General features: G+C 37.2%; 3 protein-coding genes across 10 annotated transcripts in view; 1 reads left to right on the plus strand and 2 right to left on the minus strand.

Annotated features, from left to right (window-relative positions):
- The window catches only part of LOC109068635 (serine/threonine-protein phosphatase 2A 56 kDa regulatory subunit delta isoform), a 43,413-nt gene extending 28,778 nt beyond the window's left edge, over window positions 1-14,635 (plus strand). Inside the window, exons 5-17 of the mRNA XM_042768471.1 lie at window positions 4,507-4,618; window positions 5,310-5,401; window positions 6,955-7,085; window positions 7,304-7,363; window positions 7,478-7,586; window positions 8,537-8,590; window positions 8,774-8,944; window positions 9,077-9,204; window positions 9,343-9,444; window positions 9,755-9,827; window positions 10,650-10,691; window positions 11,248-11,358; window positions 12,218-14,635. Coding sequence (XP_042624405.1) covers window positions 4,507-4,618; window positions 5,310-5,401; window positions 6,955-7,085; window positions 7,304-7,363; window positions 7,478-7,586; window positions 8,537-8,590; window positions 8,774-8,944; window positions 9,077-9,204; window positions 9,343-9,444; window positions 9,755-9,827; window positions 10,650-10,691; window positions 11,248-11,358; window positions 12,218-12,355 — 1,323 coding nt within the window. The 3' untranslated portion in view covers window positions 12,356-14,635. The remainder of the gene's footprint in view (window positions 1-4,506; window positions 4,619-5,309; window positions 5,402-6,954; window positions 7,086-7,303; window positions 7,364-7,477; window positions 7,587-8,536; window positions 8,591-8,773; window positions 8,945-9,076; window positions 9,205-9,342; window positions 9,445-9,754; window positions 9,828-10,649; window positions 10,692-11,247; window positions 11,359-12,217) is intronic.
- LOC109073428 (male-enhanced antigen 1-like) lies at window positions 14,514-16,715 on the minus strand. The gene is made up of 3 exons (XM_042768470.1): window positions 16,426-16,715; window positions 16,205-16,313; window positions 14,514-15,228 (listed from the first exon to the last, which is right to left on the minus strand). Exons 1-3 carry the CDS (start codon window positions 16,693-16,695, stop codon window positions 15,065-15,067), a joined length of 543 nt encoding a protein of 180 aa, XP_042624404.1. The 5' UTR covers window positions 16,696-16,715; the 3' UTR covers window positions 14,514-15,064.
- A 2,897-nt stretch (window positions 16,716-19,612) lies between these two features.
- Window positions 19,613-25,070, minus strand: part of LOC109068633 (protein delta homolog 2-like) — a 32,842-nt gene continuing 27,384 nt past the window's right edge. For 4 of the 8 annotated variants that reach the window (XM_042768462.1, XM_019085398.2, XM_042768465.1 and 1 more), the window contains 4 exons: window positions 24,336-24,417; window positions 24,048-24,178; window positions 22,701-22,845; window positions 19,614-22,149 (listed from right to left, as the gene is read on the minus strand). In XM_042768462.1, coding sequence (XP_042624396.1) covers window positions 21,399-22,149; window positions 22,701-22,845; window positions 24,048-24,178; window positions 24,336-24,417 — 1,109 coding nt within the window. In that variant the 3' untranslated portion in view covers window positions 19,614-21,398. Of the gene's footprint in view, window positions 22,150-22,700; window positions 22,846-24,047; window positions 24,179-24,335; window positions 24,418-25,070 lie in introns of all 8 variants that reach the window. The other 4 variants (XM_042768468.1, XM_042768467.1, XM_042768466.1 and 1 more) reach the window with 2 other exon arrangements.

A 25,070-nucleotide genomic window follows, 5' to 3' on the forward strand; every position in this document is an offset into this window, starting at 1 on the left:
CAGTGTGAGGTGTTAGAGAGAATGTCTCGCCCCTCCCTCTCCTGTCTGGAGGTCTGAGAGACTCTAGTCTGAGGCTCTGTTCGAAACATTGCGTCATCTTGACAGAGAAAGCAGTGCCGCCCCTCTGCAGTAGTAACACTCCTGTCCTTCCTCAGCCATTTTGGGACACGAGTTATAAGCAGTATCTTACCACTTGTCACTTCAGCGGGAGATGATATTTGAGGTCATATTTTATGTCTTGGATTCATAATGAGAGTTAACCCTCTGGGGCCTGAGGGTGTTTTGGGGGCCTGGAGAAGTTTTGACATGCCCTGATATTTATGTTTTTTTTCAGTTGCTTATAAACATATAAATGGCTAAAGTGTAATAACACTAATCAGCACAAACTTGGCTACAATAATATGTGAGCAGCATGTATGTACATGATTAGGTTTTTGAGAAAGCAACGTTTATGCGTGGTCACTGAAATAAGGCAATAAAACACCTAGAGAACATTTGTTCACTAGACTTTTGAGAACAGATTTTGAAGGCTAGAGTTTTTGCTTCAAGATCATGTGAAAATCATCTTGATTACTCGCTCACAGAAAACAATATATTGATTTACATTTTTTTAAGACACTTTTTGTGTAGGAAAGGTATATGCGAGAAGGCGTCAACTATCATGCATAATGCTGTGATTCACACCTGAGAAGACAGAGGCCCGCATAATGAGCCTTTCAGCCAGGTCTGTGACTGAGAGAAGAGTTACAAGAAAGAATCTGTGGACAAAATGAATTTTGTATATATATATATATATATATATATATATATATATATATATATATATATATATATATATATACATACATACATACATACATACATACATACATACATACATACATACAGTACAGACCAAAAGTTTGGAAAACATTACTATTTTTAATGTTTTTGAAAGCAAGTTTCTTCTGCTCATCAAGCCTGCATTTATTTGATCAAAAATACAGAAAAAAAACAGTAATATTGTGAAATATTATTACAACTTAAAATAATAGTTTTCTATTTGAATATACTTAAAAATTATTTATTCCTGTGATGCAAAGCTGAATTTTCAGCATCATTACTCCAGCCTTCAGTGTCACATGTAACATCCAGTCTATCACATGATCATTTAGAAATCATTCTAATATTCTGATTTATTATGAGTGTTGGAAACAGTTCTGCTGTCTAATATATTTGATGAATAAAAGGTTAAAAAGAACTGCATTTATTCAAAATAAAAAAAAAAATTTAATAATATATATTCTAATAATATATTTTTTTTATTATGATTTATTATGAGTGTTGGAAACAGTTCTGCTGTCTAATATATATATTTATTTAAAAAAAAAGAAAGAAAAAAAAATGACTGACCCCAAATTACTGACCAGTAGTGTATATTGTTATTACAAAATACTTATATTTTAAAAACATAGCTTCTTTTTTTTTTTTTTTTTTTATTCGTCAAAGTATCCTAAAAAAGTATCACATGTTCTGAAAAAATATTAAGCAGCAGAACTGTTTCCAGCTTTGATAATGAATCATCATATTAGAATGATTTCTAAAGTATCATGTGATAATGATCCTAAAAATGTCAGCTTTGCATCACAGAAATAAATGATAATTTAAAGTATAATAAATTTAAATACAATTATTTTAAATTGTAATAATATATCACAATATTAAATTTTTTTCTGTATTTTTGATCAAATAAATGCAGGCTTGATGAGCAGAAGAAACTTCTTTCAAAAACATTAAAAATAGTAATGTTTCCAAACTTTTGGTCTGTACTGTATGTGTATATATTTATTTATATGACATTAAAAATAGTAATGTTTCTATATAATATATATATATGTATATATAAATATATACGCACAAAGAGCGGAGGAGATTTTTTTCAGGGTTTTTTTGATGAATAGAAAGATCAGAAGAACAGCATTGTTTGTAACATGATAAATGTCTTTATCATCACTTGTGTGCTAAACAAAATTTTTATTTTCTATATAGCCTATACTGACTCCAAGATTTTAAATGGTATAGCGAATATTGTTACACTTGGAGTAAAACTGGAGTAATGATGCCATTCTTACTGACATTAGGCTAGTAACATTATAACTTGTTTTTTATATCGTATTGCTGTTTGTTATAGAACATAAAAAATTTTAAAATTTCCTGGCATCGTGAGACATTTAGATGCTGTGAATTAAACTTTATTATGTTTCACTTGATTATACATTTAGTCAGGAATCATAGTTTGAAAAAAAGTCTAACTAGTAAAATGTGTACAGGTTATGTGAAAACTAATACAAGTAGGATAATAATAAAAAAATACTTATGTTTAGGATCTCTGCTTGATCAAGCCACTGCATCAGTAATCGAAAGGTAATCCAAAGCTTCTTGAGGTGAATTCTTTCTTATTTGTCACAGCAAGTCTTTTCTGCGGTGAATTCATTCTTATTCCTCTCAGCGTGAAGCGAAAAGTAAAATGTGAAAAAATTGCTGCTTTGTTTGTTGTGGTGTGGGCGTTAACATGCTGCACGCTTCACGTGGACCATTATAATATCAATAGCACTCAGCGCATGGGCGTGGTCACATTAGATATAATGAAGGGAGATGTGAAAGACTGGACATTGCGTTGGTTTCATATGGATTACTTTATCACAGAATATTTGTTTTCGATAAGAAAACTTGCTTAGTTTAAAATTAGACATGTCAGGCTTTCTATAGATATCTCTCTCATGTTTCTGTGTTGTTACAGTTCATTTTAATGATGCATTTCTAAATGAAGATCACCGCAGACCAAGGTGGCAGACAGCGCAACCTGTTTGTTTTCTTTATTTTATAAATGCACAAAGTTTTGTTGTTATTATGTGTATACAAATAAAAGACAAAAACTGAAAGTGTAATTTAAGTTATTTTAGTGCTTATCAGAAGATAACGCGCCTGCGTGCTGCCATTACGCGGTTGTCGAGGTGAGGTTCAAAATGCAAAGATGGGAAAGTGTAAATTTAACGACAAGTGGGTGGAAGAGGAGGCATTTAGGAGGTGGTTGGCGCCGGCTGAAAATAACAGTGAGGAAATGTGTAAATTCTGCAAAAAGACCTTTTCGTTAGGGACCATGGGGCTCAAAGCTGTCGAGTCGCACATGAAAGGAGGAAAGCACCAGCGGTACGTTGCAGCAGCTAGTCATAGCAGGTCCAGGTTAATCCCTGCATTGTTTGCAGCTCGACCTAACGATGTTACTAGTTCAGACGCCACCTCACAGTCGGCTATAATTTTCATTTCACCACCAGACACCCAAAAGGCAGAGGTACTGTGGGTTCTCCATACTGTGACGAGGCACAATTCATTTAAATCTAACGAAGACATACATGACATCTTCGCTGCCATGTTCCCCGATTCACAGCTTGAAAAGCCATTCACCTGTGGTGAAAATAAAACCGCATATGTCGCCAAATATGGCATCGCTTCATTCATCAAGAAGGAGCTATCGTGCAGCGTTAGTGAGAAGCCATATGTCGTCATGTTTGACGAAAGTTTGAAAAAGTTTGTTTTCTAACAGTTATGTAGATTATTTGTCAACTTTTTGGCATGTGAAAGGCTGTTTTGATGACTTTCATTATTGAGCTTATTTTCAGTATTCTATTCTATATGGTTCCTTCATACAAAAGAAAATAAAAAGGTCTCAAAGAAAAGTATTTTTACTTCTTTTTTTTTTTTTTTTTTTTTTTTTTTTTTACTTACCGAGTTTATACATTGCACATAATTGATACCAAATGGAAAACTTTAAGTTTTGATTTCCATTGTAGGATGCAATAAATTGAGTAGCCTGTTCCAAAGAAATTATGAAATTTTTGGGTCTTAAATTATATTTGTTGAGGTCTTAAAAAGGTCTTAAAAAGCATTAAATTTTACTTTTAAAATGGTGCAAGAACCCTGAAAACGCATATCTGCAGTGTTGTATTTCTGTGGAGTTTGTTTTTATAACTGTGTGAGGTTTTTAGAGCTGAATTTTCAGTTTGCAGTCTTTATGGTCAAAGTCACAGATGTTTCCAAAGTAGTAAATATCACAGTAGAATATGCACAGTAGTATATTATATTGCTCATGGTTCAGATTCAGCATTGGTAGGTAGGGCTGAATGATTTTGGAAAATAATCTAATTGCGATTGTTTTTTTTTTTTGTTTTTTTTTATCAATATTGTGATTTGCGAAAGCTCTTTATGTTCTGTATTATTCATCTAAGACAAGCTAAAAATTATTGTATAGTATGACCAACACAATATTAGATAGATTAGAGTATCTATGTATCTATGTGTTAGTTTTTACCTGTACATATTTTTCTTTTCTCTAAGTTCTCTAATGCCTATTGCTTTATGATATACCAAATAGAAATATTATATTGGTTTATTACAGTACTTCTAGTATATTCCTTAAAATGCATAGTTTCTCTGTTCACATGACAGATAATGTCTATTTCTTTCCAGTTTTCTGTAAACTTGTTCAGGACTCTGCCGCCCTCCTCCAACCCCACGGGAGCAGAGTTTGACCCCGAAGAGGACGAACCCACTCTAGAGGCAGCTTGGCCTCACCTGCAGGTACACCTGCTACATATTATCAACACTAATTGTCTTTTTTTCTTTTGAAATGTCATCTATCCAACTCTTCAGTGAATGTTGCTGGATGTCCTTGGTGTTTTCCTTTTCATATGCCTGTTGATGTTATTATATTATTTTGGGTTTAAACTGCTTTGCAAGCCATGAGGATGCAAAACTATATTGCTCAGTTCTACAACCTCCATTGGCAGAAGTTTAAAACTTTGAATTTGGCCAAATCCAATGGCAGCATCACATTTGTCCTTTGGTGAATCTCAGGGGGAAGTAAATTCAAATATTGAATACAAAAATATCAGTCAAAACTGAAATATGTATTTTGGAGATAAAAAGGTCAAATTCAAATGAGACTTTTCTGTATTTGTTGTTACCTTTAGCACTATGCTAAAGTCATAGTCAAAAAGAGTGCTATTGTGTAGGTCACAGAGTTTCTGCCTTCATAGAGCATCGCAGTCAGTTCTGAGGTTCCCTGCCAGTGAGGTTGCAGCGAAGCAGTTCACTAGGTTTTGGAACAAAACGTCGGTCTCAAATGATTAAAAAGCCTATTTGTTCAGGAACTGACTGCATTTATTGTTTTGGTGGCAAAGAGGACCAGACAGATACATTAATCATGTATTAGTTGATGTATTAGTGTTGTGTTTTATTATCATCTCTCCTCTTTTTCTTCTTTTTTTTGTTTGTTTATGTGTTCTTCTTGAGATTCCTGGAGTCACCTGACTTTCAGCCCAACATTGCCAAAAAATACATCGACCAAAAGTTTGTAATGTCGGTGAGTGTACTTTCTTCTGACCTTTAGCTGCAACACAGTTTGTCCTCACCAGCACACCATCAGAGGAAGCTGCACTTTGACATTTCTGGTGGATCGAGGACTTTTTGTTGGTGGTGGTGGTGTTTTCCATGGACTGATGGTGAGACTGATATCTAGAGAGCAGGATTCTGGGACTAGAATTTTATTGGCCTAGAATCATTCCATGAGTGTTATATGGAGTCCAACTCACTAGAGCCCCTTTCACACTGCACGTTCGGCCCGGAACATTGCCGGATCACCTTCTGTGTGAACACAAACACTTCCCGGGATTGATTCTCGGATTGATCCCGGGTTGGGGACCTAGTAACATTGCCGGGTTCAGTCCCGGAATGAGCTCTGTGTGAACAAAAGCCAGAACCAATGCCGTGTCGTAGTGATGACGCGCGTTATCGTGCGACTCTTTTACCTTTAAACTGTAATGAAGCAGAGATCAAGTAGTTCCTCACTATCTGAGCTGGAGCTGAGATCGTTCACCAGCTTAAGTGAAAGTTAACGTGCCTAGCATTTTTGATTTGTGCATTACATGTCACATCCTGATGTCACGCGTCATTACGGGACCTTTACGGGTTGTGTGTGAACGCACGCACATATTCCGGGAAATCACTGACAGTGTGAAAGGGGCAAAATCTAGCGACCCGGGAACAATTGCCGGGATACATTACTTGTGTATTTTCCGGAATCGCAGTGTGAAAGGGGCTTAGGTATGTCTACATGCAATTAGTTTTGGAATGAATCCAATTCAGTTTCAGTTTCTGAAAGTTCTGTTTATATGAACCCTAAACATTGCTGTCTGATTCACATATTTGTGTGCATACTTTCGTTTGGCTGCTTTGATAATGTCACCGGAGCTATCATGAGTTCAGTTATTGTTTTTGCCACATCTAAGTGCTTGTTTACACCTGGACAGTTCATGTGTTTTTACTGATTGGATAGCTATCTGATGTGTTATAATGGTTCCATTTACATGTGGCCACATAAATGTATGCCAGCAAAACCAATATAAATCTGATCTTTAATTTGTGCGCTATATTCAAATTTAACTGAGTTCACATCAATGAAAGCAAAAGATATTTTATTTTATTAATCATCAGCTAAGCTCAAGATCAAAGACCACAATAGGAGAGAGCAAAAAGAATGTCCTCTGAAAAAGAAAACATTTTGGAGGGCATGCATCTGGTCTGTTCATGGCCGGATAGCTGTCTGATCAGAAAAAAATGTGTGAAGTGACCAGGTGTAAACAGGCCCAGACATTCAGAAGAGCTTTTTAGCACTGATCAGTTCATGAGACACCAATAAACATGTTCTTATGATGTAAAACATCATGTAAAAATAAGAATCAAGGCATTGCTTGTGTGGGCAAGGTATTTTTCAAACAGAATCCAAAATCTTTTATTTACTATCTGATAAATAGTAAAAAATGATTTGGATGCATGTAAGCATAGCTACTAGGATTGGGTCTCAGAGCACATTTTATGATTATGCTAATGACTTCAGGTCATCTTATTTCGTTTCAGCTTCTGGAGCTTTTCGACAGTGAAGACCCCCGAGAGCGGGACTTCCTTAAAACCATCCTGCACAGGATCTATGGAAAGTTCCTGGGACTGAGAGCCTACATCCGTCGGCAGATCAACAATATTTTTTACAGGCAAGCTCTCCGTCAAACTAATCCACCTCTACGTTTGGTTCATTTTGCACTAAAAATGTTCTCATTTATAAACTTTGTAATGGTAGACAGAAACTTTGAGCTCTTAGTAGCAAGTCTGTTTTTGAATCAACCGAGTTTGGCATTCGTGAGAAAAGGTGAGACGGGTAGCTCTTCCAGAATTCATCCACTGAGTCGATGTCCTTGATCTCCCACTGTAGGTTTATATACGAGACGGAGCATCACAATGGGATTGCGGAGCTCTTAGAAATCTTAGGAAGGTGAGTGTGACCACTATCAGTGCTGCCATGACAAACCTGGGAGGAGGTCTTTCTCTTATTGCTGAACTGAAAGAACCTGTCTGTCACATGACCGGTCTCACGTTCTTCCCACAGCATAATTAATGGCTTTGCCCTGCCACTGAAAGAGGAGCACAAAATGTTTCTCATCAGAGTGCTACTGCCTTTACACAAAGTCAAGTCTCTCAGCGTCTATCACCCACAGGTACACTTAAGGAGAACACTCTTTTGTTGAGGACTTTATGAAGAATTTTTTTTTTATAGGTGTGGACGATTATGAGCAAAATGCTTTGCTGTGGAAGTCACTGTATTCTCAAAACATTCAATAACTACATTAAACCACAGTTTAATTGGCTGAGTGGTGTTCCAAGAGAGCTGATCATTTAGTTCAACGCCACTGGGATGTTGCACTGTTTTTATTAAAGTTCAGCTTGTCTGTTTAGCTTCTTTTGGAGATGTTTTTGTTGGAGAAAAATATACAAACTCATTGTGCTGCATTACTGAATATTAGCATGGCTATGATTACCTGCAGCTGAGGAGCACTTTTGCTTATGTGATTAAAAATAAAAAATTTGATTTGCTTGCATTTGAAAAACAAAAACAGTCAGAACCAAAATATTAAGCTTCTCTCTTTTTAAAGCTGAACATTATTGCTGTAACTCTAAAGCGTATTGGAGATCTTTTTGGCTCGTCTGGAATGGTTATTCCAGATTTGATTTGATTTGAGGTGATATGTTCAATCATTTCTCTCTTCATGAGAGAGTCAGGGTATGTGCAGGTAGTGCTTTTGTAGTTTTTTTTGTTGTTTATGTGGTTAGTTATGTGGATTTGGTTATGGGTCAGTTTTAGACCACAAAAACTTTTTTTCTAAAAACCCCTTTCACATTTTCTCATTGACGGTGATATTTGAAAATGGTCAAAACGCCCATGAAGTTACATAACCACAATAGAAAGAATACTTTTTTCTGCCATATCGCCCACCTCTTCCTCTGTATTCATAGTCTATACTTCATGATTAAGTCTTATAGGTTATGACGTTTTGCACAATGTACAGAATGAAGAACAGCAGTGGCTCAGTCTTAATCATCTTAATGTGTTCTTTGTAATGTCTTTTTGGAAAAAAAAAATAAATAAAATAATTTCCTGTGCTTTCAGCTGGCCTACTGTGTGGTGCAGTTTTTGGAAAAGGACAGCAGCCTCACTGAACCCGTAAGATTTACAGCCTTGGCACAGCTGCACCTTTGCTGTTTCCTGTCACTAATTCTATAATTTTCTTTCAAGTGTTTCTGTTTGAATTCTCTTTTCATGGTGAACTTGAGCATGGCTAGTGCATAGAAAGCAAGCATGGCCTTCTCACAGCTATTTGCCTCCTCCTGTGTTCATCTGCATCAGGTGATTATGGGCCTGCTAAAGTTCTGGCCCAAGACTCACAGTCCCAAGGAGGTGATGTTTCTGAATGAGCTGGAGGAAATCTTGGATGTCATTGAGCCCTCAGAATTTGTTAAGGTCATGGAGCCCCTCTTTAGACAGCTGGCCAAGTGTGTATCAAGTCCACACTTCCAGGTATTACAGCATTATAGTACTTTTCAGACTCCTTTAACATTGAGAGACTTGTTATCTTACCAAGGTGACAAGCTTTATAATACTAGCATATATGCGTGTAACGTCGATCTGTAATGATCATGTGTGTTGTAGGTTGCTGAAAGAGCATTGTATTACTGGAACAATGAGTACATAATGAGCCTGATCAGTGATAATGCTGCCAAGATCCTTCCCATCATGTTTCCCGCGCTCTACAAGAACTCCAAGAGCCACTGGAACAAGTACAGCCCACACTTGTTAATCAATTAATTGTAAATTAATGTGAATTGTCACAACCTGATTTTCCATTAAGACATATCATATTCAAAAAGCGTTCTGTTCAAATGTCTGGACTAACAGAGCTGTGTTTCCTCCTGCAGGACAATCCATGGGCTTATCTACAACGCTCTGAAGCTGTTTATGGAGATGAACCAGAAGCTGTTTGATGACTGCACTCAGCAGTACAAGGCTGAGAAGCAGAAGTAAGCGAACGAGGGGAGAAAGAGAGAATATGGGGGAGATTTGAAGATTGTACGATTGTTCTCACATGAACTGTCTGGGATGATCTTGTCAGCAGTTGTTATTTTGCACATGCCCAGAGACGATGTCTAGATGAGCAGTTCTCTAGATTTGAAACCCAGTTGACTGTCTTTGTTTTGGTCAAATGGAAGGTCTGTTTGTTTTATGAACAGATTTTACCAAGCGAGATGTGGCAACCAAATGTGTCCACATATACATTTATGAGTGGTTTTCTCTGGCATATCTTAAACTCTCTTTCCTGTTCTTCATTAGAGAGAAGTACAAACTTAAGGAGCGGGACGAAATGTGGCATAAAATAGAGGAGCTAGCAAAACAAAATCCCCAGGTAAACGGCCTCCGCTGTGCACTGACACTAGCAACCAAAATCTCAGTTTTTCATTTATTTATTTTTTAATTCATTGTTTTATTCAGATTGATCAAAAGTGAGGATATAGTCTTTGTAATGTTATAAATGATTTCTATTTCAGATAAATGGGGAAAAAAGTATCAATTTTCACAAAAATATTAAGCAACACAACTGTTTTATTTTTTTTAACATTGATAATAAATGTGACTTGAATCATCATGTGACAGTGAAGACTGGAGAAATGCTGAAAATTCAGCTTTGCATCATAGGAATAAGATGCATTGTAAAATATATTAAAATAGAAAACCATTACTTTAAAATAATCATAATAATATTTCATAGTATTTCTAATGTAAACTGCAAATGCAGCCTTGGTGAACATAAGAGATTCTTTGAATAACAGGTGTTTACATCTGGACAGTCAAATAGGACACAACCAGACTGTCAGTGGAGTCATATATTATTAGATGTATTTTAATAAGAGTAATATTATCAGGTGCTTCGGTATTGCTATTTACCTTTATTCCCAAAGCTTTTTGTATAACTGAAACAGCCTGGGTCCCTTAATTACTGATCAGTATAAGGGGGAGCTTGTTTTCTTTCTCTCTCACTCTCTCTCTTTCTCTTAAATGTAATTAGGATGACTTAACTCCAGACATCTCCTGACGAGTGTAATTACCACCGCTCATCTCTCTAGAGTCACCAGTGTGCTCTGAGGGCAAACACATAAAGAGTTTAATCCGATGTGATGAGGGAACCTGTGACTGTGTTTGTCAACTTGTGCGTTTTGGATTTTCACAGAGTACAAAGATTGAGCTGCGGCCCGGTCTGACTCAAGAGGAGGTGAGTCATGTATTTCTGTAAATGTAACAGTTGTTATGCATTCATTGTACTCTTTGGGTTACTTTCATCTTTGGTATGAACAAAATCATATATGAATAATTCAGTAGCACAGTTTTTGCTGGAAATTTTAATATTTGAATAACCACACAGTTATGCCTATTTTTGTTGCAGAATTCAGTAAATTAAATGCTTTGATTTGAATTGCATCTGATCTTTTTTTTTTCTTCTTTTTTTCTCATAATGAATATTTGTGACATCATTATGGGTGTAAACAAAAAGATTATTCATCACGAGTGATAAATCTGGCATTAACATAATGTAATACTTGAGTTATAGACTAAAGTCTCAAAACGGTAAAACTAAGCTCACACTCGTATTTCTTTTTGGATGAGCCACATTCAAGGCCTTGATAAAATAGCTAATATACACACACCTTTGTTTGACCGCACATGATTTGAATTCTGTATTAATATTGCAAGTTGCTGTAAACAAAACATTGTGACAGATGTATGTTCAGGCGTGAACAAAAGACTTGCTTGTGTGTGTGTGTGTGCAGTATATGATGTATAATGAAGGAGGGTTGCCCCTGTACTCGATGGAGACAGAGACGCCTACAGCCGAGGACATCCAGCTGCTGAAGAAGACTGTGGCATCAGAAGCCTCACAGGTACAAACACTTCACAGGATCTTCACAGACACACAAGATGTCCATCAGCATGCAAGTTCGGTTTAGAGCATGGGTGCCAAACTCATTTCTTAAAATTTAGTGTTGGCTACCTAGTGCTTTTCTACATGCTTTTCTGGATCTAATCAGGTAAAAATGTAACTTGCTGCTTAAACAACTAACACTGAGTAAAAACAGAACCTAGTCATCAATATATTTTGGGCTGGTAACTTCTGCTGAAGTTGAAATCAAACATTTGTGTTAATGTTTGGCCTAAATGAAAGAAACTACAGCTTATTAAATTACACCTATTTAATTACAGGTTTACTTTTCAGTCTAGCAGCATTAAATCAGTGTTAATATATTATATCTAATAATAATTTACAGATTTTTTCTATTTAATTCTCTTTTCATATTTTTCCTTGTACGTATCCAGATCAAGTCGTGTTGCTCTGAGAGACTCTCAGACACTTGTCAAAATGAACTGGGTTGCGTTACCCATAGATTCAGTTTCACCTGAAAAGCCTGAGTCCTGAAATCTGCATATAAATAAGAGAAAGGCTCTGTCACTTTAATACTGAGCTTCAACAAGCTGTCAATTAATGGTCCTGCTGTAGCTGAAAAATAAATACTATCAGTAATAGTAACAACAATGTACAGTATATGGATGTAAATACTTTTTAGCTAATTTTCTCCCCCTCAAATCAATCTGTGCCTAACTGGACAGACAGACCGTCACTTGAAAGTTTAAACTGGCGAGGCTTAAAAACATATACAAATGATAAACATTTGTGACAAGGTAGCATGGGAGTGTGACCATGATTAGAGCCAATAATCCAAAATTTTACTGTTTTCTTTACAGGGGTTGAAAGATATCAAGAAGGAAAAGGTTTTGATGAGGCGGAAGTCTGAGCTGCCACAGGACGTGTATACTATAAAAGCCCTGGAAGCTCACAAGCGAGCGGAGGAGTACCTGACGGCCAACCAGGAAGCCCTCTGACCGGGGAGCACCGCCACCCTCCACCGCGCCTAAACTGTCCCTCTCGTCTTGGTCCAAAATTGTCGCCTGCTGTAACCCACCTCTCTATTCCTCTGCCTCTATCCATACTCTCTTCCTCCCTCGCTGTTGGAGAGCCCCGTCTGTGAAAAATCTAGCCCACAGAGCAGTGGAGAGCTCCCATGAACTCTGTCCCACCCCCTATGTGTGCACAAACACTTTCCACAGTCTTCACAAATCCATAGCTGCTGATCCTCACCTCCAACAGAAGCTGTTAGAAAGCAGCGTGGGTTACAAATAATGAAAGTATGCTCGTGTTGTGCTTTGTTTTTCTCTCCACACACCGCTTTATTTTGTCCACTTTGTGCTGTCTCCATTTGTCCGCATGTTCCCCGTCCCGTTCTTACCGCTGCTTGAGAGCTTCTCCTGTACTCCAGTCACTGCCTCTGTAAATCTGTTTGCAATGAAGGGGCCACACTTAACTAAATAATCATGTTACTGGAGATAAATGAAGACCTCGGTGGAGATGGTGACCCTGAGTGCAAATGGGAGCTGATGAGTTGTTCTTGATGTCATACAATATATGGAGAAAGCAACTTTATGAATTAGACATGCAAATTGGAGCTTTGAACCCTCAAGGGACTGCAGATCTATTTCAGATGCTTCCCTAGATGTACACCTGAGAGGGTATAAAACAAGTCTTTCTCCATAGTGGCCTGGTGCTATAAATGCTTCGGGTAGTCATCTGAAGAAGTCGTCATTTTTGAGGTCATGGCCACATATTAAGAGGCAGAGGCTGAAGAGTTCGACCTTCTCCGTTTGCTGTTTTCCCAGTGATTGTGATGATGATCGTCAGAAGCAAGAAAAAAAATGTAAGGGAGATTTGTGGAAGCAATCATCTCTAAACCCCACCAGCAGAGCGCTTGATGACAATGCTGTAAAAGTAGTATACAGTCTGTTTACAGTAGCGGAAAAGACAAGATTGTGCTCTAAACGCATGCACCGATGGCCTATTGGTCCACACTGCACTTACGTTTGTATGCATCCGTTCTATTTTCATTTTAAGACTGATACCCATCAAATCGAAACATCCTTTTTTTCCACCGCCTAGCTTTTGTAAGGCGTCTTGTTTTTGCTCCATAGGTTTCTGTGATGTATAAAAACTAAAAGAGAACAAAAAACACACTCCCTTTGAGTCTTTAAAAAAAGCAAACCGTTCAAGATCAGTTATTACTGTCCTGTCCATGATTGCATGTCTCTTTTTGTTGCTGATTTTTTTTTTCTTCACTTTAAAGCGCCTAAGCAATATTTTTTTCAGGAATTAGAACAGTATGGAAAACATGCACTGGTCTAGTGTACGATCAAGCGCTATACAATCCTCCTAATAGGACTATATACTTAAAGAGAAAAGATACTCGCTTGTCAAGGCTTAATATATGGAAAACTGACAGCCTGCAATTGCCGTTGCAAATACTTGTGTACTGTATATTGTCATGTATATTGCTTATGACTGTGCCCTTGCCCTTCAGTATTCCCTTTTTATGCTCCAAGGTCATCTTTTCTTTCATTCTGTTTGCTTGTATGAGTCCATTCTGATGCATGATGTCCCCTCTCTGTTGTAAAGGTCGGTCTCGTGAAGTGTCACTTTGATCATTCCAATAGTGAGGGAACATTGACTCCTCCTACAGGCTGCTGGACAACCCAACATCTTATTGCTAATTTGCTATCCGATGCGCAGCTCAAAGGTCCCGCTGTAATTCACCCTTACGTCCACTTGCTGCTACACTTCTTCCATCACTTCAAACATGTAGAGCAGAGGTGAAGTCTTTAAATTATTTGTTTTTTGAAGTGTTGTAACGTCACCTCGGCCGATCAGCATACGGGAATGACTTGTCCGTGCAATCAAGAGCATGATTTGCCGACCTAGCTGCCTCTACATAGACTAAAACATTCCAGAAACAATCAAAGGCAACTTCACTCTTGAACACAGCATGCTTCCCTTCTCAATGCAGCTCAACAGGGCCGGTGTTCAGCTTGTCTGGCAACAACAAGAAACCGGGCCATTAAGAAAGTATGGGTCTCTCCACACTCACCCGTCCCTTTCGCTCCTCTCCCAGCCCTCCTTCCCAAGTCTGACACTAATCTCAAGCTGCTTTCCAGGTCATATGTACATATGTTGTACTTTAATTAGGTTGCGCATAACATAGTATTAAAAGTCATATTTTGTACAGATGTTCATGTATGTACAGAACAAAAATAAAGAAACAAAAGACGCGACGGCCATTTGTGTTGCTCAAGCCGTGTGAGATACATAAAGCATCAGTCACTCATTGCACAGGTATCAACAACAGTCAGATTCATTCAGATGTGAGTATTACTGAGATGCACCATTACATGTCTATACTGTCATACAAAAGCAACCTCTAAGTCTTACAAAATTCTCCACTTTACAAACAAAGCACAAGAACACACTTCATAATTAATACAACTGGGTTGAAAAACATTTGGGGAGTTTTCAGAACAGTTTTTGTCTTCTGTGTAACCGCATCAACTGGACACTTGCGATCAAAGCAATTAAAAGGCAAACTATTAGATTTCCATTTCAGTTTGTATAAACCACAGCTAAGGTGATAAAATGCCTTTAGATTTGTTTGAGATGAGTGAATGTCAGAATCTGTTTCTGCAGTGTGAGATGAGGCTCTTGAATCGGTTTCACTTGCGTTCTAGTCTCAGGCCCGCAGAGCTTTGTCTGGACTGAAGCGTCTGCTGGACCATGTCCTTCCACTGGTCATCAGAGATCTCCTGGGCCCAGGAAGGAACTCCTAGTGTCGGCAGATTTACAGCCGCCATGGTCCTTTTCACCAGCTCAACGTGATCTGTGATGACAAATGAGAAAACAAGATATTTTTAAATGTATCTATATTGGTAGATAATGGATATTTTATTGTGCATATTTATTTTTGTATTTAGTTTACCTTTGCTGTCATCGACCGATCCTTTTAAGTCTTTAAAAACACTAACATTTTAAAAACAGACCGATCCTTTTAAGTCTTTAAAAACATACAGTATAATGTGAAGCCTATAAAAAAACAAAATATAATCTATGGTAGAAAAATAAACAGTATAATGTATAGCCTAATTTAAGCTTTTAAAAGGACTGATTTTTGTGTTTTATTTTAATTTATGGTCTGTATTTTTGACAAGCTAAAAACTACATTTTGACTTAATGTTTAATCATTCCACCTGTTAATTCCAAATGCACATTTTCGGTCTGAAATATTACTAATGTCACTCAAAACATTTTTTGTACCTTAATCATCTCACCTATAAATTCCAAAATTCAAATTGTGCATTTAAAAAAAATGTTGCCAATATTACAAACTAAAATTACTGTTAAATTCAACAATTTTGTGCACTTTTTTTGTGTATTCCACCTGCTATTTCCAAAATTCCAATTGTGCAAATTTTCTGTTTTAAATAGTACTAGTATTATTACTCAAGTTAAATTCAACAATTTTGTTAGTTCGTTTTGTTTGTTTGCTAGTATTAAGTTGTATTCCTTATACCAGGCATTTAAAAATATCAGTCAACCAAGTCAAATTTTATATATATATATATATATATATATATATATATATATATATATATATATATATATATATGTAGTTTTTCACAACACATTGTTTCAAAGCAGCTTTACAGAAAATCATATTAATGTTTACAATCTCTTAAAATCTTCATGCATTAATCACATGTAGCAGATTAAAGCTGGATGATAGTATGGTGTATATATAGGTCCCACAAACTGACGAGAACTCATGCAACAGATGTGAAGTGTGTTCTCCTCCTCACCTGCATCCATGGGAATGGACGCGTGACTTCTCCAAGCAGCGGCTCCTTCAGGATCCTCCTCTTCATCGCTGTCCGGAGCAGGAGGCTGGGGCAGGAACAGACCCATGGCCTGCAGAATGATCATAAAGATGACAGCAAGAAGCAGTTAGTGGGTAGTGTACACCAACACAAGTCCAGACAGATGAGGGTGCCTGCAACAGTCAGAAAGAACTCCACTGTACCTCTATTCTGTCCTGGACCTCCTGAAGCTGCTCCGCGGCGGTGCCTTCATCCGCGGGCTCTGTGTGCGAGCCGTTCATCCCGTCAGGGTCTTGATTCAGAGGCTGATAATAATACCCCGCATCGCCCTCGCCTCCTCCATCCTCCTCCGTGTCCTCTCCGCTCCACTCCTCGGGCACAGCGGTGTCTACAGGCCGGTCCCGCAGCACTTCCTCCTCGGAGCTCGGTAACACTCTCTCTGGACACATCCCTCGGGCCCTCGCCACTTCCATTCAAGAAGATGGGTTTAAGAAGATGTTAGGGACTAAAATGTTTTTGTTGTGTTGTGTGTGTTGTGTACTGTCAAAGTAAGCTTAAGCTATAAAATCCCGTTTGGTCACATACACTTACAATTCCAGAGTACTAACTAACGAATACGATTGTTTATCACACACAACAACCTGCAGTGAATGAGCTCTGACTGTTTTCTCCTACCTGTGTCTTCTGTCGAGATCTTTTATCCAAATGTTTTTAGCAGAGCTGGTCTTCTTCTTCTTCGTTGGGTTTTAACGGCCGCTTGCGTCGTAGAAGTCGCACTACTGCCATCTGTCTGTGTCTGGAGAGCTGCGCGGAAGCACAACTGCGCATTGATTGCGTCACGATACGCGATTGAATATTAAAGCTGCAGTCCGTAAATTCTTTTGGTTAAAAATGATCAGAAATCAGTATTCGAGCAAGTACATAACCAGCCAGTGTTCAAAACTAACGCCTTACTTTAGCCCGATTCTTCACGGTTAGCTTATAATAATGTTTTCTAATTTGAATTTCGCGCTGCGTCATTACTAAACATAAAGAAGTAGTCCCGGCTACAAAGCTATCGCAAGCGACTGATGCTTTTCTCACAGCGACCAGAATAAACACATTTATCACTTTAAAGGCGGATTGTAATATTTTTTATGAACCACATGTGAATGGATTTAAATTATATTCCAGTTATAAATGTACTTCTGATTACAGATAGCCTGGGATTACTACAAATATTTGTATTTGAAAGAAAACCGGTTTGAAGGGAGCGTAATTTGCTTTTTGGGTTAAAATAATTTCTTAATAAAATTCGAAGAGTACGACAATAAGATTAGACTGTGCAGAAATTACACACTATGCTCATAGTCATCAATGCTGATGTTGTTAACATTAATCATTTGAGAATGAAGTATAACAATAATAATAATTTGAACGGTTTGATGTGATATGAGTTAACCGATCTTTAGAGATTTATGGTAAAGCTTTTTCCTTGTTTCTTACTTGTTCAGATGGCAATATGCGGTGAAAAATCTTATTTGGGTCATACAGTATATTATTCCAAGATGTAGACTAGAATCTGTGATTGTGAAGTATTAAATATCCAGAACATTAGATTCATCCGCGCTGGAGGCGCGCCGAATCACAACCCACGCGAGATAGATAATTCCGCACACAGCTGCAGGTCCAGGTTTCCAAACAGAGATGGAGACAGAGACAAAACTTACGGACTGCAGAGAAAATCTTTTTATTTTTTACGAGTTTATATAAAAAAAAATAAAAACTAATTAACCTTAATATTATGCTTTTCTTCTATTTGTGCACGTGAATCCATGTGTTTATTCTACTTTAATAAACAAATGTATAACGTATGAATAAACAAATGTGTAAACAAACGTATAAAATACAATAAAAAATCTCTCTCTCTCTTTATGTAGTCATTCATTTAGACTTGTAAGCCGCTTATGTGAGTTTAATTTTTTACCTTATAATATAATTAGGTAGGCTCATTTAATATATATTAAAGCACATTTGGAAATTACAAACAAACGAGTTATAAATCTAAAAGATTAGGAATTTATTCGTTTATTTCCTCATTTATTTTCATTTAGAAAATATTAGCTTAATTAGTTTTTTATTGTTATTATCATTATTATTAATAATAATTATAACAGTAACCTATATATTTTTGTCGTTTGATATGGGGTTATTGGTGACCATGTGCTTTTTTTCTTTTCTTTAATGAATAAACAGGTAAATAAATAAATCTATTACTAATTTTAGTAAATTATATATATATATATATATATATATATATATATATATATATATATATATATATAAAGAATGAAAACGTTTTCATTAATAATGCAGCATGAATTGTTGTGAATACCGTGTGAATATCCGGCGTTTCTACACGTGTGTTCGAGCGGGAAATAATGTACTAATGTAGTCAACAGTATTCAATCAAGTGGAGTTTATATATTTTGCAAAATGAAGTTTCAAGTGACAGAATGAAATGAATGTGATTCTCTACACCTCTGGTTTCTCTGCTGGACATCTGTGTGAACTTGAGAAGAACTGACTAAATACTTCCACTAAAGTCACCAAAACCAAACATCAAAACTTGATATTTTGGTATCCAGTGCATTAATATTCATTTTTAAGTGTGACTTAAGTGTCTAATTTATAGGAACACTGTAGCATTTTAAATGTACATTGTGAGATTAATATTTTATTAATATAAAAGGCAAAGTGTATTCATTCATCCTCTAATTATGGGTTCAACCATTAGACAAAACTTTATATATATATATATATATGTGTGTGTGTGTGTGTGTGTGTGTGTGTGTGTGTGTGTGTGTGTGTGTGTGTGTGTGTGTGTGTGTGTGTGTGCGTGCATGCGTGTGCAATAACAGTATAATTTAGAGGCCCAAACTGAGGAAAAATTTGCAATATGCTGCAGATGCTGATATTTACATGGCCAAAAAGTAAGTTCAAATTAACTGGAAATCAATGAGATCTTCATAACTATATAAACTGAAGATGATGTATGAATTCTTAGTTTTATGATAGTAACGTAGTTTGTAGTTTTTATTGTGGGGCAAAACATAATGCTACAGTACAATGATTGAGAGATGAACAAATGAATGCTCCTCAAAAGCCTGATGATTGTATCTGATACTCACTTTTTAACATGATTTTATGCTCCTCAAAAGCATGATTTTTGTTTCTGATACTCACTTTTTAACATGATTTAAGAAAAAAAAAATCAAGTAAACCTAAGTTAATAAAAAGTTATACTAAAAAAGGCCTTTTGCTTCAGGTCTTTCATCATTAAGCATGTTCTCTCAGTTATACTAAAAAAGGCCTTTGCTTCAGGTTCAGTGCAGTTTTTCTGTCTCTGTCTCTGTGATAGTAGCTGAGGTGACACAGCCGTCTTTAGGATGTTTGTCATGCATTATGTGACGGTCAAATTCAGGGCTAAAGGGGATGGAGTGAGCTGCATAGAGAAATTCATTTCGTCATAGCAGCTGTTATACAAAGACATTTTTGTAGTTTATGATTATGAGTGATTTAGGCATAGTTCTACCATTACACAGTTCAAAACTTTAATACATACAGATCTGTATAAAAATACACAACAATACAAAACAAATGTACATTTCACCAATAAATTACATAAATAAATAATATTTACACTTAAGAATACTGCTGTTAATGTATTGTTATGTATCACAAAAATCATTCCCATAGAATTTATATCACTAACCTGCTTAAAAGAGCATCACTATAATGTTAAAGGGAACGTTAAACTGTCGTTTAAAAAAACGTTCATAAAGCAACAATTCAAAAGAATAAAACCTACTTGGCATATACTCACTCACACTGAAATATTTTACAGTTTGAACACTTGGTGAAAATGGCTACACAACATCTGAAATTAAAAGCACTTTTAGCAACGTGGCTTGATTATATACATACAGTACTAATGTAACACTTAATGGAAGTTTTGATATATTTGGGTGGTTTAGTGCTTCCCTTTATTTTACATGTGGCCCATTAGTGCTACTGCTTACTCTCTGAGTACAGACATCATATCAACAAATACAGTAGCTCCCAGGCTGTGTGTACCCTGAAGTCAACCTGAAACAGCATCTGCATCCCACCTTACCTTCATAATGTGACGCACTGTATTTCCAGGTTATACAGTATATTAAAACAAGAAAAGGGGAAGGGTGTCATAACTGATTGGATGTTAAAAAGTGCTCTCTATATGAAAATTAAAAAAGCCCTGAAACACAATGTGAGTCTGTTTCCTCTAAAATAATTCTCTCATTTGTTTTTTTTTTGTTTGTTTGTTTTTTAACTGTACTTTGATTTTACTTTACAGCAAGAGCCCATTAGTTAGCAATAGTAAATGTGTTAACTAATATTAACAATGAGCAATACATTTGTTACAATATTGATTCATCTTTGTTAATGTTTATAAAAATACAACTGTTTATTGTTAGTTCAGGTTAGCTTAGGCCTATTAAATAATATTAACAGATACTTTTGAATTCAGTTACTGATTTTGAAATGAACATTGTTAATACATTTTTCATTGTTAATGTTAACTAACCTTATTTAAAGTTGATTTTTTTTCTGTGTGAACATTTTCTTGCCATCTGGTGGCTAAGGTTGGTGTTACATGATTGCTGTTAGCTAGCAAGCTAACAAGTTTTGCCTTTATTGAATAAAAAAGGTTAAAGACCAAAAATACAGAAAAAAAAAAAAAAAAAAATTGGGGGAAGGAAATAGACTCTCTGCGGTTCAGGGTTTTCATCAAAAATATTGCTTGGTGAGATCAGCCAAAATGTTTTTCAGTGGCAGAGCAAGTTATTACATTTTTGATGAAATATTACACAAACAAGTCTTTCTTATCTTTGGAATAATTTTCCAAGAGCAGGTAAAAGCACTATTGATCGACTCTAACTGACCTAATGTTCCCTCAGCAGTACATGCCTCACCTGTGGCATCTCTGATTAAAATAAACTACTTATTGGTTATTTACTTCCATGTAATCACTCTGAATAATGACTTTTTTATTTTTCCAGCGACCAACTCTCAGATTCCTGAGTACCGTCTTTATCTTTTGAGAGGTCAGAAGTGGCCTTTTACTTCAACAAGAGCAGCTGCGTGATCTCTGAGGCTAAATGATGTTGGTGTTCAGCCTCTTCTTCTCGAGCTCAGCTGGAGCCGGAGACTGGAGGAAGCTGATCTTGCATTCCTGTTGCGCAGGCGGAAGGTTTGTCCGACATCGGTGGAATGGGCGATGATGAGCGGGGGCCGGTCTGCACCGACAGCGAGCCGATCGGTCTTGGCAATGTCCGCGCAGCACCAGACCACCTGTTAGCGCCACCACGGCCAAAGTCATGCCCCCCAACACCAGCAGGATGATGAGCTGCAGCTCTGACAGCCCTTCCGCCCCATGCTGAGTCACCACTGAGATTTTGAACGAGCGTCTCTCCTCCCCACTAGGAGTGGTCCAGTGGGAGCGACTGACTTGAGTAACTCTGTCTCCTTCACCCCTGAACGGAGACACAGCTTGAGGTCCTGACTCCCAGACGGGAATCTCGCATGTTCTTCCAGTGTAACCTGGAGCGCAGAAGCACTGGAAGGTGGAGACTCGGTCTATACAGCGTCCTCCGTTGAGGCAGGGCTGGCTGGCGCAGTCGTCCAGGTTGATGGTGCAGAAACGGCCGATGAAACCTGCAGGGCACAGGCAGGAAAAACGGTTCACGCCATCCAGACAGGTGGCGCCGTTGGCACAGGGCCGCATCAGGCAGTCATCCATGTTGGTCTCGCAGCGGGGCCCCGTGAAGCCAGCCAGGCATCGACAAGACAGTTCTGGAGCGTAACCACCCAGATCCTCACAGAGGCCACCATTCTTGCAGGGGGACCTGCAGCAATACATGTAAGAGCTGAAAATATCTGTAGTTTATGATACCCACACACTACAAGATTTTAGGCCTGGTTTGCCTCATCGACGCTTGATGGAGATTACGACTAAAAGCTATGTGTATCACTATGTGTGAATTATCAAAGACGTGGAGATTACGATATCACGTTATGTGTATTATCATGTGTGTTTTATGATTTGAGTTTGGCGTCCAAGTATCACTATGTGTCTGACATCAGTGAATGAGCTTGGTTTTAAAGGTGAAGTGTGTGTTTTCTAGACCACTATTGTCACCAAATTGCAAAAAAAGCTTTCTGAGAACTGATTTTTTTAATTCTTTGATATGTGAAAACATCTGTATTACATTCATATTCACAGGCTAGACCACTATTTACTGATCTTACAAAAAAACTGTTATTTTATTAATGTATTCATTATGTAATTGTAAAATTTTGTTTTTTTGTTGCTTTGTTTTGTTATGTTGGTGAGGGTGAGTACATTTAAACACACAAACATGAATTTATATTACAGATGAAAAGAAAAAACACTTACTTAGTCTTTTGGCAAGGCCCGGTTTTCAGTTCACAGTCCCGCCCATGAAAGCCTTCATGACATAAGCAGCTGTAATCCCCAGAGCCATTCAAGACACAGGTAGCCCCATTCTGACACGGCTGCTTTCTGGAGCACACGTAAATATCTGCGAAAACAAGTCAGTGCTGTTATGTCAATCTAGTGTTTGCCACTTAAAGCCATGAATGATTAATCACCTTTGTTGCAGAACTGAAAATGAAAAACTTGAACCTAAATGAAAAATTGAAATGCTGCCTTGGCAAGCAACTGAAAAAATACGATTAAAACTAATAAAAAGGACAAAGGCACCGAACAAAATGATTAAAACTTAAACTAAAATTTAAATAAAAACTAAACATACAAAATAAATTAATATATTTCACTGCAGTTTCCAGATGAAATGAACGCTAGTGGCAGTAAAACACCAACTTTTGTTTTATTTTATTTTAATTTTTTTCACACCACTTACTGTATTATTACAGAGGCAAATTATCTATAAATAAAGCTTGTTTTAGCTTGGTTCCTTGCATAATATTATGTTATGACCTCAAAATGCTTTTACCATAGCGCATTATGTGTAAAATAATACATTTTAATGTTTGCATCACATATCCAGCTCCATATTTATGGCTTTTCTGACATAGTAAACTTGCTCAGTAGCTCACCTGGTACAGCACTGCACTTGTGATGCAGAGCACTCAGGTATAAGGAATCTAAAGTGGCATGGTTGCTTTAGCAAATGTATTTTTTATCTCACATTTGCTTTTGAGAACACTACTGGTTTGATTTAAAGTACGGCTTAGTCAAGGCGGTATGTTCATTTCAAATGTAAATCAATAACCTGTAAGACATTTCATTTCTGAACTGCCATAATACCTACAACAAACAATGTTGCCACAGTCAGGCTTAACTGTTTTGAAGAGAAAACACTATTTAGCTATTTAGTGCCACACACTGGACTTCGCTTTGAAACTGCTTTGAAGCGTGCTACGTGCATTTTGTATTCACAGGCACATTTTTTATGATACTGTGCTGTTTAATACACTCCATCTGCAATGGAGAAAAAATTATATAGCTTTTAGTGCCTCTTATGGACTGAAAAGTGCAGCCATGTAGGCTACCCGGGCAACGTATTTCAGGTTTTGCAGAAATGTTGGCAGAGTCATGTATTTAGTTGCATGGATAGCAACTAAAACTCTTGCATGCCCCTGTAATTTATTTCTTTGATAAATATTAAAATACTTGGAAATCCTATTGGATTTCTTTTAGCAGAATAGTCGGTGCTGTCATGTTAATCGATAAAAGCATTTACCATGAATAATTAATCACCTTTGTCACAGAATCGCCCCGCCCACCCGTCCATGCAGGTGCACTGCCAGGGCTGATGGCAGGAGCCATGGACACATCCGGGCATTCGCACGCAGTCATCACAACGCGGTCCACCCCATCCCGGATCACACCTGCCGCACAGAGGCAAGAGTCAACCCTACATGCCATGTTCATTGTACTGTTAATCTGTTTACAGTTTTCCTCTTCTACAATAGTAGTGAGCGGGAACAGGCTTGCACAGGTCAGATATACTTCAGCAAAACACCTGAAAGTCTCAAACCCACTCACCTGCAATCACCGTTTTCAGCACATTTTCCATGACCAAGTTCACACGTGCAGTTACTGACTGAGGGTGTTGGAGATGTTTCTACTGAGGAAAATGAAGAGAAGAATACATTTAATATAATGTCTGATACATATTTGAATTGTTTTATTATTCTTTAGCTCTTGTTAGGTATCCTGTAATGTTTTTTTTTCTTTGGCAGTTGTGTAAACAATAGAGTTCAGAAATGACTGCAAAACAGCAATCCTCAATGATAATTCCTCTTTAAATTATGTAAACAAGTCCTTCAGATCACATAACAAGCTCTAGCTTGTCTGTGAGAGTTTGTCACTTGAAGAAGGCATGTGTGTTCAGTGTCACTTTTCAACAGCTTATGTAGCCTGTTACGTGTAGTGAACAACAGCTAGTGCATACTAAGATGCACATACGTGTTGATTTTGTGTGACAAGCTTTCAGTGAGAGACACTGGAAAAATCAGGAGAAGACAAACAGTGTCAATTAATTAGTTATCTTAAAGGGATAATTACAAAATAGAATATTAAAGGTCTTAGAAATGCTAGGGAGGAAATTGTGGCATGTTTTTTAATAAAGGTCTGACCTCTGACCGGGAAAGTGGAAAGTTTATACATGTTCTTTTTCCATCCTTAATAATCTATATGTACTTTTATATGTAAAGTTTATGATGTGTTACAGGAAATGATTCACCCCGATCTCCATCATCACTATCCCGACTGAGTGAT

This window comes from Cyprinus carpio, chromosome A13 (genome assembly GCF_018340385.1).
Source record: "Cyprinus carpio isolate SPL01 chromosome A13, ASM1834038v1, whole genome shotgun sequence".
NCBI classification, from domain to species: Eukaryota; Metazoa; Chordata; class Actinopteri; order Cypriniformes; family Cyprinidae; genus Cyprinus; species Cyprinus carpio.